At 36.9% G+C, this 17,500-nt stretch overlaps 3 protein-coding genes across 4 annotated transcripts in view; 1 reads left to right on the plus strand and 2 right to left on the minus strand.

Annotated features, from left to right (window-relative positions):
* The window catches only part of LOC140927013 (N(6)-adenosine-methyltransferase non-catalytic subunit METTL14-like), a 15,732-nt gene extending 2,861 nt beyond the window's left edge, over nucleotides 1–12,871 (minus strand). The window contains exons 1-10 of the mRNA XM_073376676.1: nucleotides 12,756–12,871; nucleotides 8,612–8,776; nucleotides 7,996–8,064; nucleotides 7,057–7,125; nucleotides 6,739–6,826; nucleotides 6,120–6,175; nucleotides 4,705–4,739; nucleotides 3,593–3,737; nucleotides 2,603–2,695; nucleotides 1,176–1,391 (exon numbers count right to left, since the gene is read on the minus strand). Coding sequence (XP_073232777.1) covers nucleotides 1,176–1,391; nucleotides 2,603–2,695; nucleotides 3,593–3,737; nucleotides 4,705–4,739; nucleotides 6,120–6,175; nucleotides 6,739–6,826; nucleotides 7,057–7,125; nucleotides 7,996–8,064; nucleotides 8,612–8,776; nucleotides 12,756–12,821 — 1,002 coding nt within the window. The 5' untranslated portion in view covers nucleotides 12,822–12,871. The remainder of the gene's footprint in view (nucleotides 1–1,175; nucleotides 1,392–2,602; nucleotides 2,696–3,592; nucleotides 3,738–4,704; nucleotides 4,740–6,119; nucleotides 6,176–6,738; nucleotides 6,827–7,056; nucleotides 7,126–7,995; nucleotides 8,065–8,611; nucleotides 8,777–12,755) is intronic.
* LOC140928627 (small ribosomal subunit protein eS24-like) overlaps nucleotides 1–17,500 on the minus strand; it is a 391,602-nt gene that overhangs the window by 313,304 nt on the left and 60,798 nt on the right. The gene's annotated exons all lie outside the window — the stretch shown is intronic.
* Nucleotides 12,955–17,500, plus strand: part of LOC140928625 (poly(ADP-ribose) glycohydrolase-like) — an 18,214-nt gene continuing 13,668 nt past the window's right edge. The window contains exons 1-5 of the mRNA XM_073378399.1: nucleotides 12,955–13,171; nucleotides 13,896–14,007; nucleotides 15,719–15,865; nucleotides 16,323–16,377; nucleotides 17,134–17,226. Coding sequence (XP_073234500.1) covers nucleotides 13,054–13,171; nucleotides 13,896–14,007; nucleotides 15,719–15,865; nucleotides 16,323–16,377; nucleotides 17,134–17,226 — 525 coding nt within the window. The 5' untranslated portion in view covers nucleotides 12,955–13,053. The remainder of the gene's footprint in view (nucleotides 13,172–13,895; nucleotides 14,008–15,718; nucleotides 15,866–16,322; nucleotides 16,378–17,133; nucleotides 17,227–17,500) is intronic.

Here is a 17,500-nt window from a genome sequence, read left to right on the forward strand (position 1 = left end):
GTCTTTATACGGTCCGGTTTCTCCATAATCGTCCGCATGGCCTCGATTGTCCCAAAAAATCGAGGCGCTCGAGACGACCCAGATGATTAAATAATCGCGATGAAGCTTGAACGTAAAGAAAGCAGATTTACACCTGACTGGTGAATACTTCACTGCCATGTGGCAACGCGCATTCGAATAAATATATTAAATCTAAGTTAAAGGAGCTATGTCACTAGCATATTCCTGTTCTAAGTCAATTCTGAGTTAAAGACATGACTTAGTTCTTTTACCCACAAACCCAAAATATTCCTGTAAAATTATACAAAAAAAAATCAAACAAATCTTATCGGGGAGTGCTAACCGCCATTTGCACTAAGAGGTCATGTGACATCGTTTTTATGAAAATGAAAGTTATATGATTTTGCCTTCCAAAAACGATTAGAGGGTCATATCTTAAACAAAATAATAGTGATTTGGTTTGTCAAACCTGCACCATTTTCTTAAAATGAGTAAGTTCCGTAGCTGGTCACGTGACCAAAATGTGATTTTTAAAATTAGGAATTACATCTTTCTGAACACAAATTTTGCACTTAAAGTTCAAGGGAAATGTTGAAAAGATGATGTGGTAACGTTTACAGCACACCTGAGCGTAACTATCAAACGTTTAACAAGATATAAGCAAAAAGTAGTTTTGGCCGCCATGTTGGAGGGCAAGAGTATGCCTTCCAACATGGCGGCCAATACAAATCATACTGCTTCTGTTGAAAAATCAAAGTGCCATAAAATATCTCCCTTAAATGCGTTTCCTCTCAAATTTCGGGTTTAAGATAATTTTTATGTGCTCTGTCAATTTTTGGCATCACCAAGATTCCAACTCATCGTTTAAAGGAAGCATTGGTCACGTGACCTCTTAGTGCAACTGGCAGGTATGGCATTAAAACTTGAAAAAGTTGGCCTAACTTTTTCAATTTTCAATCCATGTCCATCCTTGCTATCCCTTGCAACAGGCGACAAGAAGCAGATTCTTAAATAACAAAACCGGACCATTATTTTTAGAATTCAATCAATGCAAAACACGAATTAGCTTTTTAAAAAGATAGCATACAGCATGATATAGTCCCTTTAAGGAACTCTACAATTATCTTTAGTAATTAGCGACCGAGCAATAAGAACTAGTGAACTGCACAATTTACCTCTTCTGTGATAACAAGGTCAATATCAACGTTAGCGTGGATGAAGTCTCCGTCAGTGCTTCTTCTGACGGTTCCTTTGATTCCCATCAGACAGTGCTCCTTAGTGTGTTGAAATATAGCATCAGGTTCAAGGTATTTGGTGTTTCCAGGATTGGTTTTGTTTGTTTTGATCCAGCAAATGTCCTCGCAACGACGGAATCCCCACTTTCTTAAGCACTAGTTGAGAAGAAGAAAAATAACTTGTGGGAAGCACTTCCTTTGCTTTAGTGTAGAGGTATAAAGGAATCTTTCTTACTCTTGGAGGGTTTCAAGCAAGAGTGAGAGGGCGATTACTGCTAAAACAATAAAATAACACAATGCCTGACGAAGGAATTCTTCGGTATGGCGGCTTTCGGGCGCTCGTCATGGAAGAGCCCCGTTCTTCGAAAGCCGGTTAACATTAACCCAGAGCAGGGAGTAAATTCAATCCAAGATTGTGACATAACTGCTTTTTAAAGGGAACCTCCACTCTTACTACAGAATAAGTTTACATCGAATAAAATTATGTTGATAAACAAATTTGTTCGAAATTTGTCCTTAAAAAAAGTGTTTATATCAGGAAAAGTGAATTTTAAAATCGCTTATTTTCACTTTCAAATTTCGCGGGCGCCGCCATCTTGAATAATTGTGTCGTGTTACGATTGCTCTATTGTTCTGACACAAAGAGCTTTTGTTTAATAACAATGGGGCAACCGTAACACTTCACAATTATTCAAGATGGCGACGCCCGCAAAATTTGAAAACAAAAATAGGCGAATCTAAAAGTTATTTCTTTCGGATACAAACGCTTTCTTTAAAAATATTTTAGATTGACTTGACTGTAACAGTTCTTTCCTGTGATTTAAAGTTATCTTTTTGCTGAAGTGGAGGTTCCCTTTAAGTAAAAGCCCATTAATATTTCATTGCCTCCATGTTAGAGCAAGAGTGGTTACCTATCCATCCGAGAAATTTTGGTAGTCACGTGACTGTAAGCCCTTTGGCCAGCAACACAGCGAAACGAAGTGAAATGTCAGATTTTCTCGCTAGTGTAGGAGCTTGCGACGTAATATTGCACATCCATGTTGTGGTCAGTTGACAGCTGTCAAAACAAGGTATTCGCTGACCAGTATCAAAAACCAGTCTCGCTGGCTGAGGTGTTGACCCATCGCGGTTACGCTTTTTTTAAGTTATCCCCTGACAAGTAACTTGTTTTCAACTCATCGCAGGCTCAACTCTAATAGGATTTCTCTGTAATAGTTACATGTTTATTGTTTGAAGGAAATTATAAAAATTCACCAACGGGAGCTTCGCCCTTAGCCTTGGCAAAATCAATATGTTATAACTGAGTTGATAAAGTTGATTGGGGGATTGAAAAGTTGATATTTCGAGCGAAAGTTCAGTTGTTTTACCTTTCTGCCTTCATTCAGTCCTTCGTGGGAGCCACACCAAAGAAAGAGGAATGAGCGTTGTGCTGCAACCTTTTCTACTTCAAGTTTCATTATCTACAAAATATACAAACCATCAATTTCAAACAAAAAGGGCAAGTGTGTTTGGCTATCTTTTTAGTGAAAATAAGAAGTTGAAAAAAAAGGTGAAATTATTAATGGATTAATAAAAAGCTGCAATATTAGAGACCATGCTGTCACTGTTCTCACTGCATACACAGTTAACCCGTGACGCGGGAAATAAGAAACTCGTTTAAATGCTGTCCAGTCGAGCCTGTGCGTTTGTGACATGGCATCGTGGCTCTCACTTAGAATTGCACGGTTTTTTCCCGCCGGCGGCTTGGCCAGTTCAACGGAGTTAGCGGAAATGACTTCGAAGTTTCACCCCTCTCACCTCCCCTGGTGGCAGTTAACGTCGCATACCCTCAATAACAGAGATATGCCTATTGTCCTGGCAGTCGCGGTTTCCTTCCTAAACTTAGCAATGCGGACGTAAGAGAGTTATGAAACTTCTCATTCTGTGATTAAATGTCTTGGCTACGGGCGAAATTGAATAGGATTTGACCACAGGGAAAACTGTTTTGCAAATGTCAAGACTTTTTCAAGAATTCAAGACTCTCTCCGAACCCTGCCCAATATATTTTTTCTTTCTCTATTTTTCGTCAATTTCATGAGTAAACAATATTATATGTTACAGGTCAAAATTAAATTCAGGTTAGGTTAAGTATTTTAACCTAGGTTGATTCTCAACTTTCTTTGTCTCTTAGCCCTAATTCATAAATAATTAGGGCTAGGAGACAAAAGAAATAGAAAATCAACCAAGGTTAAAAAATTTAACCTGAATTTAATTTTGACCTGTAACATATAAAAACGTCAAATATTAATGTGCCTCCTGGGTTTATTTTTCCTTTGGGCTAGAAACACTGCAGTGGCAAAAAATAATTATTGACAAACCTCATCCCATGTCCATGGTTTCCAGTTAAAAGTAGTACCAGATGCACGGCGCTGATACTCCTCCAGGGGAGGGTCAATATACACCACATCAAACTTACATTCAAGCTCATCAAGATCAAACAAATGAAGGTCACAATCAAGGTACCTGAATACAAATAAAGAGCCCAGTTCACAGTTGAAAGTTGGCATTGTTTTTTGTACTACAATCCCCGATTAGAACTATTTTGTTGAAATACTTCCAGAAACAGTTGAAAGTTGACATTGATTTTTGTACTACAATCCCTGACCATAACTACCATAAAATTCTGAAAATAAGCCCGGGGGCTTATATTTTTCAAAGGCCCTTTTTGAGGGCTTAGTTTTGGAGGGGCTTATATTCAGAGGGGCTTATGTACTGAGAGAAAATTGCGTTTCGTAATTGATTGGGCTGGCCTTATAGTTGGAAGTAAATTTTATTTTATTATTTTATTTTTTTTATTTTGGTTTTACTTTGTATTTGAGGGCAATTTTCCAAGTACAAGCCCCCAGGGGGCTTATATTTGGAGGAGCGATTTAACGGAGGGTTTTTTGCATTACCGGCTTGGGGGGCTTATATTTGGAGGGGCTTATATATGGAGGGGCTTATTTTTGGAATTTTACGGTCTTTTGTTGAAACCCTTCCGGAAAAAGCAAGATAATCTAAGAGGTTCACAAAAACTTGATCGCTTCCCCCTTCTCCCCCCGATGTTGGTTTAACAGGTTTGCTTGGTCATAAACTCCCATAAATGTCTGTAAAATCAACATTGAAGGGGAAGAAGTGAAGACCTGTAAGTTATGTTCATGCCCACCCACACTAGGTAGGTCTGTGCCTATTAGATAATAAAACAAAATTAATGTGCCTTTTTAAAATTATTTTCTTAAAAAAATACATTTCCTCTCGTTTTTTCCCAAGGACTGTTAAACCAAGCTTGGTACACTAAAGAATCTCAACACCCTAACTCATGGTTATGACGACACTCTTCCAGCATCCCATATTGAAATTAAGATTTACATGAAAATGTAAAAATAAATTATTTCCAAGTAACAGTGGCATGCTTGTAGGTTATGGCTTAATTTGTTTGAGGGTTACTTACATAGGTGGAGTAGCACGTTCAGCAATGATTTCATCCTAAAACAAAATCTGCATTAGACACGTTTTTTGAATGGTTATGAGAAGATAAACCCATTTGCCCCTGTGGTTATTTTGCTGAAAAACGTGTTTTGAAGTTAGTCGAGCCATTTTCTGGTCACTCACTGGGATTAAAGAGTTAAAACTTTGTATTAGCCTCCAAAGTTCAGGCATGTGCAGAAAGCAAAATTTCAAAATAGCTTTTGGCTTTAAAACTGACACAGACATCAGTCTTGGCTCTTTCTTTTCACTTTCTGTCCTCCCATCGTCTTCCATTTTCTTGCCTTATTTTTTATCTTCTGCTGTGCATTTGGTAGTCTTCATTTTGGTGGGAAAAGTATTTTTGAAAGCTTTTAGGATCTTAGGATTAGATGAAAGAAAAGGTAGGTGGGTTGTAGAATTTTTATGGGAATTTTCAGGTCAATGTTAAATAGGTTTTCTTCACCCTGCAAAAGTTACATGTAGCTGACAAAGTTGTCCTTGACCGTTAAAACTGATGATGTCACAAGCAGTAAAAGGGACTTGGTAGTTCAGGAGTGAATGTGCTTAAACAATGACATAAAGTGCAACAACATTAATTTCAGCGGGTCTTGTCTTCAAAGAATGTCATATAATTTATTATTATGATCAGATGTAGGAAGATGGAGGTAAATACTTAGTATTCATGAGGTACAGAGCAACTAATGTGAAGAATAATGGTAATAATAGTACATAAGTTGTAATGGAAGCAACAAGAGTTATCAGAAAACTGCTGCATGTTTAAAAAGTTAAAAGAATTCAATACACAAGCCAAGGCGGTCCCTAATATTTGAACATGGTGTGAATAAAAGCAAAAACAAATATGGCAATGGATCTGCCTTGCACTTGACGCTTCTTTCACTCAAATTGGTATGACATAAACTTAACTATAGCTGTTTATAATAATAATGCCTTTATTTAACAAGGGCAACACTAAATACCCAAGGCTAATAAACTTGTGGCCCTCGAAACACAATCTTACAAATATATGATATCAATACTAATAAAAACACATCATCCTAGCCTATTAGTTCATATGGGTTCTCATGTAACTACAGCCATAGCGTACTTGCTGCTGACCCTGTAATAAATAAAGATATTTACCCGTAATAACCCTTAAAGCCCCAATATCAACAAACAAAATCTCCAGACTGATCTTTATACACAAATATTTCCATAAAGAATTAGTTGATAGAATTTGATAAAAGATCAAAGCATTTCTTTGTGCTGATTTCATTCATTCTCATAACCTTTTTTTATCATTAGTGGATTTTGTTAGGAAATCAAGTTATGTTGCTTAGTTGATTAGTCTTGGGAATTAGAGGGAGGTAGCTCAGAACAATGTTTAATGAACGGTCCTACCTTGAGTCTGATTAGTTCCCTCAGCTTAGGATATTCCTCAAATCTATCAGCAAGACCTGTCGAAAAGATGAGCCACAAAATAAATATCAGCAGTCATCATTATTATTACTGTGCTAATTAATTTCCCTAAATAATCTCAGAGTAGGATACTTTTGCTCTGTTTCAATACAGCCAAACTTACGGTGGCCCAGAAGGGTCACACATGCAAATTAAAAATGTTGCTGCAAATTAAAAATTGTACATGCAAACTAAAAATATTACCTGCAAATTAAATATAGTACATGCAAACTAAAAATTGTGCTGCAAATTGAAAATAGAAACATATCGATGCAAATTAAAAATGAAAAGTCCTGCGCGCGCAGTATGAGTGATGAGGACCTGGTCCGAGCCGTGCGACCTAGCCTTACAGCCGTCGGCCCAGTCATGTTTCATGTTTGTAATATTTTTAGTTTGCATGTACAATTTTTAATTTGCATGTCCTATTTTTAATTTGCAGGTAAAAATTAATTTTTAGTTTGCAGCAACATTTTTAATTTGCATGTGTGACCCTTCTGGGCCACCATAAAACTACTGCACTTGAAATGACCAGAATTTTAAACCATATTTTTCATTTACTAACCAACATCTCTGATGAAGTTATGAGGCCTTTGTCCAGTATCAACAAAATGCTGGCAGTAGTCATTATGTGGGTTGGCACTTTGGGTTCCCTGTTGAAACATAAAATAAACTAATAAATCAATAATGTTCTGAAAGATGATGTTGTTTTTGCTTTGAAATGATAACTTTTGTCTTATGTGTTTGTGTAATGATAATAAGGCTTGAAGATTATCGCAAAATCTTGACTTTTGACCCCTTTCTTTTTCAGGTGATGGAAGTTATTGAATTAAAAATTATACATTTTATATACAGGTAACACATACATGTAGAAAATGAATACCTTCAAAAAATGGCTCGAATCTTTGTAGACCACTTCCTCTACTTCTTCCTCCTCAGAATCCTCTTTAGTCTGGCAAAATAGTGAAGAAAAAAATCACAGACAAAGAATGATTGGAAACAAACTTCACCCACTTCAATCTCCACCACTAAAAGCGATCTCTCTCTGCTGGACAAATGTGTACTAAACTCAAACAGCTAGAATAACTAAACCACAGTGTAATAAGATAACGTAACAAACTTACCAGTATAGACTAAGAGAGTGTTTTATACAAGGAATTAAAAAAAGCAACATGAAATAGCTCCTGTCTTGAAGACAACAAGACTTTCAGAAAACCTTTATACAGTCGTCGGAATCTCTATTACATTAAGTGCCACCTACAGTTATTAGGCAGCCACCCTCTATTAAGCAGCTAGTAACCTAAGTCCCGAAATAATAAAAAATTGTAGAAAAGAAAGGAAATGAATCCTTTATTAAGTAGCCATCTCTATCAAGTGGCTGCAGCCACCTTTTGGCCATCTCAACCAGAGTTCTATTGAAAGAATGACGAACCTCTATTGAGCGGCCAACCACTTGCCAGTACCTCAAGGGTGGCTGCTTAAGTTAACGGAGGATCAACTGTATTTAGTTTGTAAATCCTTAATGAGAAGATTGCAGGGCTGCCAGTAAGGGACAGGACATTATTTGCAGCATGTTGTATCAGAAAGGTCTACAATCTCACATATTCAGCTCAAGAATGTAAAATGCTGATACAGCAGTGTGTTATAATTATAACTTTTGAACATTAATCATTTTAAACTCAAAAATAATAATTTGTCTTTTGAAAAAGAATGTAAAATAAGTCATAATTATAGGAGTCTCTTTATCTCTATTATACATTAAGGAGGTACATCCAATATATATATTTGCTACACAACCAGAACCAACAAGTTAATAAATTACTTTTTCTGGATCTTGATCACCAGGCTGGACATTATGTTTTCTCTCCTTCTTCTCTTCTGATATTAGGACCTGAAGACACAGTGATGATTATTTCATGGGCTGTGTTGTGGAAGTAATTTCAAGGACCATTTAAAGTTCCCTCTTTTAAAGTTCAGAACAAAATCCAAGATCCAACCTTTTGACACCTGAACAGTTTTAAAAAGAAAGCTGCATATAATAGTCAGTCATTAGACAATGTCTGACTGAAAATGTTCCACCTATTTCCAGTGAAATCCACCTGGGGTTCGATATAAACTGACAGGCCAATACCAAAGACTATCATTTTTTAAGTTGAAGATTTGAACTTAGAAAAAGGAAAGTAAAGATTATTGTTGTTGTTGTTGTTGTTGTTGTTTTTGTTGTTGGTGTTGTACATGTAATTTGCATACATTTAGCACTTGAGAAATCTGTATGCTGTAGGTCAGGTTAATATGGTTTTACCCTAGTAGGTTGACTTTCAATCTGCTTTGTTTCGCAGCCCTAATCAAAAACAAAAATTCAGCTGGATAAAAGAAAAATTGGCCCAAACCTACACTTAGGACACATCAACCTCTTTTTTTTTTACTTTTTAACAAACCTTAGTTGGTCCTGCAGGAATTCCTGGTAGGTTTGCTTCTTTACTTCCCTGGACTTGATCATCAGAAATTGTGTTTTTCTCTTTACTCAGTTTCAGCTTTTTGACTTCTTGTTCATCTTTACTCGTCAGCAAGTCACCAATAGACTCACCTCCTGAAGCACCCAGCTTAAAGAAACAAAATTATTGTTACTGGGTTTAGTAGCCTGCGAACAGCAGACGTATTTCTGGTCGTCGCTTTTCTCCCTTCGAAAAATAACACACTTTTTTCCACCCTGTGAACAGAACCTCCTTTTTTTATACACTCAATAAAATTTCTGCAGGCAACATGACTATAAATTTGGGCAACATTACTCTGGTTTCGGGCAACATAACCTTGGGTGAGATGACTCTCAGGCGACTTGATCAAACAAAGTCCAATAAAATACCAGGTGAGCTTTCATATGAAAACATCACTTCAGAAAAAAGATTTTGAAACAAACGTCAGCCTTGAGTGAACGCCACTGACATCCGAAATGCTGAAAATTTAATAAATGCAGGAGGCGTTTCATCGAATAAATACAGTTAGTAACATGTTATCTTAACACATAAAATATCACCCTTGCTATGGCTGTTACATAGTAATTTGCACCTTTCACAGCAAAAAACTATGAAAGTGAAATGGTTTTGTATTTCATTGGTGTTTACATATAAAACATGGAGCATTGGAGTATTACATGGCTGCTGGGAGATACAAAATTTCCCTTCTCTTCTTGAGTGCCTTTTTACATGAACCCAGTTGACCGGGCTGGCCGGGTTACTAGGATGAACTTTGCCTTGGGTTTATATGGGAAATTTCGGCCCAGTTTCTGAGACGAGAAAAGGCCAAAGACCCTGGGGACGAGTTCTGGTGCTAAATTAGAAAAGCAAAGCAAACATGGCAAAACACAAAAATTTAACTTTCGCCCCTATCATAGCTTCCGCAACTCTTAAAGCTGTATCACTGCAGTTACAATGTTATGGGATGCTTATGATGTGGAAAATACAGCAAGCAATATGCAAGAGGATGCGATCTGGACTGCCAGAAATCATTCTGTATTCATTCCAGTAACCGGGCTGAAGTGTTCATATGGTAAAATTTCCAGCTCGCTCACCAATATCTTGGTTTTTCCAAGCGAGATCTCGGAAACAAAGCCGGCCCGCTCTCTCATATGAACACATCGAAAATTTACAAAGTATTTAAAGCTAAGGTAAGGCGCGATCTTGGAAACCAGAACAGCCTGGTCAACCGGGCTCATATGAAGAGGCCCTGAGTCTATTTTTTTTTTTACTTCTTCCACAACATGAGTAATTTTATCCCTAATGTCTTTCTGTGTTTGCTCCTTTCTCTTTGGAGTTCACTTAAACTAATATATAGATTTAGCCAGGGCTAAAAGCGAGGCTCCCATTAATAAATTTATAATTTAAATTAAACAATAAACTTGTATTCGAATTCCACAATTCAGTTAACTTTAGAGGCAATTTTATGTGACTTTTGAGGGAAAGGCTACCTGATTTTAGAGAAAAATAATTTGCAAACAGCCCAAGAGTGAACCAAATCTTACATCGAGTTGATAGCTAGCCTCATATGTACACCCAAAAACTGGTAATCACCTTCGATCACATTTAATAGCCATAATAGCTCTTGGTCACCGTAGATTAATTAGTGGGAAAAAAAATCAGGCCAACTTTTTTGGGTTCGACAAGTTTACTTTGCAAAATCTTGTCAACAAATCTGGGTGCGTGTAAACCAACCTTTTATACCATTTATACATCACATCTGAGGTGAAACAGTAGTATGAGGCACTGTTTTTATCATACCGGCAGACCTCAGACAGAAAGCAGTATTTCACAATACAAATTGCACTCATGCAATATTCATAAACTGTTAAAAAAATTTCCAAAATCACCTATACGACCATCCGGTTCTCACTTTTGTAGTGCGAGCTGTGGCGAGTGTTTGAATGAACATTAACAGAGTTACGCTCCAACATTATAAAGAATTTATTCTGTTTATTTTTTATTTAATGGTTTATTAATGCGCGGCATTTTGAGTACTCCTGCAAGCGATGTTCACTGAACAACTGAAAACAATCGGCACAGCGATTAAAATTACAAGAGAGACTACTAACAATCAATAAAAGAAATATAATTCGGTGAAACATATACAGAAACAACAATTTTCATTCAGAAAGACAAGTATTAAAGTATCCCTAAAAATCCTGAGTCTTCAAGCTTAAAGTTAACTTTATGTTTTAAGCCGGCTTCCCGGTGTTTGCTTTTTTCAAAGACGAACTCGAGGCAAGAAAATCGCTCAAAGCTTTCTTTTCCGGCCAGAATTATAACTAAATATTCTTTGGAACGTTTTCTTTCTATTTGCGGTGAGAAACTGTCTTAAGGCTTTTTAAAGTTCTGTAAGCTTATATCAAACCTGATACTCGGTCAGATCATTGTCTCAAATCTTACAAACGTGCATAAACTAAATGACCGCATAAACTCCGCTCGACTTCATTAAATAAGATCTAAAAAAACAAACATCAAATACAATAATTTCTCTGGCTTACCATTCGAGATGCAGCTCCTGAAAGGTATCAAGAAAAGCCAATATCGCTTCAGACTTTGTAATCCTCTTACGCATCAAGCAAGGTGAAAACGAAAACGATGCCATCCGAAATCGGATTTCCGACTTTGAGAAGCGACGTATTCCTCAACCAAAAACCCAACAAACAAACTAGCCATGAATAACAGAGGACTCCTGATAGCAGCTGAATTTCATTTTGCACATCCAGTGGAAAAAGACACTTAAAAACATCACAAGTTGACACAAAACTCTGTCAGCTTCAGCTGTCAAAGTAAACAAGATTCAAGATGCTGCATAAATTTTCCGCATGAACTCACCTGTCAAATTTTGACCAATCAGAGCATAAAAATTGGACGCAGAGCATGACCAACGCGTGACCATGGTGAGAAAAGTCAAAAGCAACTGTCTTCCCTGCCTGTAACAGCTGGCTGAATTTTCGCGTCTGAGGTCAGTTTGCAATCAAAATTTTAATTGTGTAGCACATAAACACAACATATTCCATATGAATTTAGAACAAACTTGAACTTGAGCCTGCGATCACTTGAAAACTAGTAACTTGTCAGCGGATAACTTCAAAAAAATACTTGACATCGAAGGGTCGACACCTGAGCCCGCGATACAGCCAAGTGATACTGGTCAGCGGGTACCCTGTTTTGACAGCTGTCAATTGATCAAATCATTGATGTCCAATATGTGTGCATTATCAGTTTAACTAGTAAAAGTATGAGATTGAAGATTGTTCGCGATCTAGTAAAACAATTAGCTGGTCAGCGGACAGCTTCCAAACAAATCACGTCACCTCGATGAGTTGACACATGAGCCCGCGATATGGTCATGGGATACTGGTCAGTGGCTATCCTGTTTTGACAGCTGTCAATTGACCATATTGTGAATGTCTTAAAATCCTATATTAAAGATGTGGACTTGCCAAGACACGCCTGAGACACCCCTCCCTTCCTTTTGATAGTCTCCCCTACCCCACCCGTACAATCTGTAGACGCGTACGTACGTACGTATGTACGTACGTACGTACGTACGCTCGGTCAATCACGTGACAACCAAACGAAAAGAGGTTGACCATATTCCATGAGTATGGGGCTCTGTCCCACGCGCGCTTCGCGCGCGCGGGAGCCCCGCTATAAAGTTAGCGGTGAATTTCAAGGACTTTCCAGCTCCAACTGCAATTTTCAAGGAATTTTAAGGCCTTGAATATTTAATTTAAAATTCAAGGACTTGCGTGCGAACCCTGAAAATTACAATGTGTAAAACAAAGCAATGATCAGTGACGTTCTTTCTCATTCGACACTCTGCATATTGCGTCAGTATGAATTCGCCACGTTGTCCAGCATTAAACTCGTCATTTTTCGCGTGTAGTTATGTTGTTTTCTCCCTTACTGAGCGAGTAACGGTCCCCTATAAAAGGTAACGACTGCGTGAGAGACTAGAGTGTGTCTGCGGAGAGAACGTGATATGAATAAAACAACTACGAATGACAAGTTTTCCCCTATCCATGCCGACTAGAAACAATGCCAAATATGTAAAACTGACCTGCTGTGCAAGAATCTGTCGACGAAGTTTGGACTTTTCTCGTATTTGCTTCAGCCTATCTCCCATCGTTTTTCTCCTTTTTCTTCACTTCAGAAATTCGCCATGTTGAACTTTGTAACCAGTCGCTTTGTAACCAAGCCTTTACTGGCGGGAACTTGGCATCCAGGCCAACTTGCTCGTTCTTGAACTTTTAGAACTGGAGGTACAAGCTGTGTAAGAAGTTGTTTAATAATTCCCTCAGACAGCGATCAGGTGTGAGAAGATTTACTCTCTATGTATACGAGCACAAATAAAAATAATGAATACAAGGTGTGACGAGGAGCCTAAGCGAAAAAGACTAAAACAAAGCAGTATTGAGGAGAGCTTCAAACGTCACCGCTCAAGCTTCAAATCGAAGACATCGCTTCATCTGGCAGGTATAAATTATTTAAAAAGTTAATTCTTGGTGAATGGGATGTAAGCACGGTATCGTAGCCCACAGATGTCTTGGTTTCAGGGTTTGGAATGGTTTGCTTATGTTTCCGATTGCTCTTGGAGTTTACGTACCTTTATTAGCATGACAACAGCTGTGTACAGATAAAAACCTTTAGGTTACTAATTAAGCTTGATTATATAATTATGTGAACATTCGGTCAAGAATAAAACCAAGGGGGAGTGGACCACTTGGTCTAGTCAATTAGAGTTAGCTACTTGATGTATTTTACTACTTAACTGATTTATAATTAGTAAGTTAGGGTTTGATTTACTTAGTTATTTGGTGATATTTTATTTCAAAATCCAAAAATGTGTTTGTTTGAATAGAAGATGCTAACCTTTTCACAAAAGTTTCGGTTAATCCACCAGATTTCAGTCATCAGGCTAAAAACTGAGAAAAGAAAGTAAGAACTGATGTGGGATTACTATGAATGGGCCACTAGATTTAACAATTTTATGATTTATGAAATATCGTTTCAAAGAACTAAAATCCAAAAAGAAAAGAGTCACGAGCTGCAGTTTGTTAAATATTGAAAAAGGTTTTAGGTTGATATAACATTAATATCAACATTTTTATTGAGATCCTACGTAGATTTTAGAAGATAATATAATGAAGTTAATGATTTTTTCTGAAGGAGTTGCTTTGTCCTGTTTTTGTATTGTTAGATAAGAATCAAAGGTTACTGTCACAAATTATGCATCAAAGTGTATCATCACCAAGTGAAGATGAATTAAGGAAGAAAAGAGCTCTTCTGGCAGATGCCGCTGAAAAAAGACGGTAACTTTCAGCACAATGTAACTTTGATTTTAAAAGTTCTTTTTCGCACCAAATTTTGCAACAGATTGTGCTAATCTGCATTGATTGATTTCAGTGGTAGTATTTTGCCTCTTTTATAGTATATCCCGAAGCTCTCAACTAGCCCCATATTTTGGTGTTAACATCTTGATTGCCATAGAGAGATGAAAAATTCCCATTTTTGAAATTATGGGATTGGTTGGCGTATTCAGAGAGAACAAGATGAAAAAAGCCCCCTCTGCCAAAAATCAACCTGCTAGTGCAAATTGGTGAGGAGGAGCTATGAGCTCTGGTTGCTCTGATGGCTCCATACAATCCATTTGAAATAGAGTACTAAAGTGTGATGTCATAAAAATGAAATTTCTGAAATTATGGGATTTGTCAGGATATTCTGAAAGAACAATGTCCAAGAGGCCTACTTGCCAAAAATGAGCATTTGGGGGCAAATTGTCTCTGAAATGGTAGCCCAGTTATGCTTACAAAACTCCATACAAACCCTTCTAAATTTTTTTTGGGTCGACCCAAAAAAAAATTAGAAGGGTTTGTATGGAGTTTTCTGAGTATAACTGGGCTACGATCTCAGAGACAATTTGCCGCGAAATACTCATTTTTGGCAAGTAGGCCTCTTGGACATTGTTCTTTCAGAATATCCTGACAAATCCCATAATTTCAGAAATTTCATTTTTATGACGTCATCACTTTAGTACTCTATTGCCTTGGATCTTAGCATTAATGATTCAGGCCTATACTATTTTAGAGGGATTTGTGTAGAGCATAAGATTAATCTCCACCAATTTGCACAAACAGGCTGATTTTTAGCAAGTGAACATTTTTGGTCATGGTCCTTCTAGATGTGCCAACGAATCCCATAATTTCATGAATTTAGCTTTTTTGACATCATCATGTCTCTTCTGTATTAGCTGAGCTGCTTTCTCAGTAGAATAGAAACACTATTAAAGGTGTCAGTTCTACAGCATCCCATCTGTTGTGCAGCTTCAGGCTTAACATTAGTGTGCTCCATGGGTTTCTCCTTGTAACTTGTCACTGCAACAAATTGCCCAGAGTATGGCAAGCTCATTGTTTAATTTCTTGCCTCTAGACAGAAGAAAATAAATCACCACAAGAGAACAGAATAAATTCAGGGATTAATTAGTATAGGTAATAGCATGTAGTGATATTTGGCATAAATACCACGAGTAATATTTCAAAATTGTTATACGAAATTTCACGAGCCGTTGGGCGAGTGAAATTTGAGACAATTTTGAAATATCACGAGTGGTATTTACGCCAAATATCACATACAAATCATGCTACTATTTGTTTATACTACTACCCACAAAGAGTTTGTAATTTTCACATGTAGGTATTTCAAATTAAGCTGAAATACCACTGCTCTAAGCCAATCAAATTGCAGTAATTTTTCATGTAGTAGTATAATACCTTTAATTGGCTGTAAGAATCAATTTTTTGGGACTGTACACAAATATGTAAGATGAAAGCTTGCACATTAATGACGTAATTTTAAACCTACATAATACATCTGATCTGATCATTTAATTTGTCGCAAAAGTATTGAAATCTAGTTATTATTATAGTTATGAAGTCTTGTGTTGAGATCTTTGAATTTATCAGGCAAGTGTTAATTTTGTTATTTCTTGATATACCAGTTGATAAAACCCTTTTTTTTTGACAGTGAGAGTGCCTCAAATACTGCTGTAACATCAGCAACATCCACTGCTAGTTCAGATATGGTTCTGGAAGGTGGCAGCAAGGATGGACTAAGTGACAATGATAACCCCCTTCGTGATGAATTTGATGATTCTCCCCTTCTTTTTCCTGAGTAAGCATTTGCTCCACTTATAATTTGGTCTACAGTAATTTCTGAAAGTGTATTAGCAATCAAGCAAACTTAAAATGGTTTTTGCTTTATCTGTTCTTTATTAAATCATTTGAGACTTGAGGCGAATAAACCATCTTCATTCAAAACATTGTGGGTCCCAGTGTTATTTTTAATTAAACAATCTATCCAAATAAAACTGAAGTGCTTACCAAACCTGTTCAAACCAACCCCCTTCCCACCTCCACCCCAAAGCCCAACAACAGGCTCATTCATCTTTGTTGTATGCCAGAAACACATGATTTTTCTTCAAAGTAATTTACAGTTAGGCAACTGTATGTTCATACTCTGTAAAGTAAAGGCTCTTGATAAAACTTTTGGTGTTTGTTAATATTATATTGCTTAGAATTTTAGTGATTTGTTGAAATAATTTGTGTTTATTTGTTTCATTTTTATTTAGTACACCACCACAGGCTCCTCCATCAGAAGAAATTCTGCAACATTTTGTGACAGGGGTGAGATAGCAAATTGAAGAGCAAGTACATCAAATTACATTGTATACTCAGAATAACATTGTGTTAATGGACCATTTGCATTGTTTTTAAGAACTATTAATTGACTGACGACAGTTTCTCCTTTTCCAAATCATGGTATTTCTAAACATGAAATTAGTAAACCCCTCTCCTCCATCTGTGTTAATAGGGATCTTAAGCAACGACGACAACGATGGCAGTGAAAACATCACTAAAAAAGATAAATGAATTTGCCTCCTTTCAAACTTTATCACTTCTATGTTTTTTTTGGAACAGCTCAATTCATCAAATGTAGGCAACTTTTCCTGGAGTTGAATTCTTAAGTGGTTTATCCATGTTCAAATAGAGGAGGGAAAATTTGTTGTAGTATGTCCACATCCTCCATAAAACATTGCATTGGGAGGTTTTACATCGTAGTCATGCAGTGGATGTCAAAGAAATGTACTAAAAAGTGTGATGCACATGCAGAGCAGTTGTTTTGCTCACAAAACCAATTGTTTTTTGGTGTTGTTGTTGTTATCAATAGTCATCGTCCCTTAAGGTCCCTGATAGGAACTCTAAAAAACCCTTACAAAACAACCAAGCACATTCATTAATAATAATAATCCAAGTGCATGTGCCTTCTATAATGACTGCCTTACCAAACATACATGTAATCTGTATTGGTATGTATTCATCAGCACAAAACAGGGAACAGTTTGAGTCATAATCATTCTCTCTATTTTTTCATGTCCTCAGGGAGCACCTCTTTCAAGCCTTAACATAGTTCCTGTGTGTTCTCTACAACTTCCTCCTCTAGTTCCCCAACCTGACCACACTGTTTTAGTGAGAGTGAGTTCTTCAATATTAAACTTCTGTTTGTAATTTACAGTTAACACAAAAGTTACAACCTCTTAAATAATGCAGCTGATTATAATCAAATGCTTTCCCAGTAAAAATGTTTTGCTCTAGCCAATTACTCACTGTGGCAAAGATAGATATTAAGAGTTGAAAAAATTAATAAGGAAAATTTTGCATCTCCACTGCAATGACAATTCTCTTTTTTTTACCATGTTAGTAAAATTGTAAAAAATACTGACAAAAACACTGACATGAAAAGTTAGGG

The sequence above is a fragment of the Porites lutea genome, chromosome 2 (assembly GCF_958299795.1).
Source record: "Porites lutea chromosome 2, jaPorLute2.1, whole genome shotgun sequence".
In the NCBI taxonomy this organism is placed as follows: Eukaryota; Metazoa; Cnidaria; class Anthozoa; order Scleractinia; family Poritidae; genus Porites; species Porites lutea.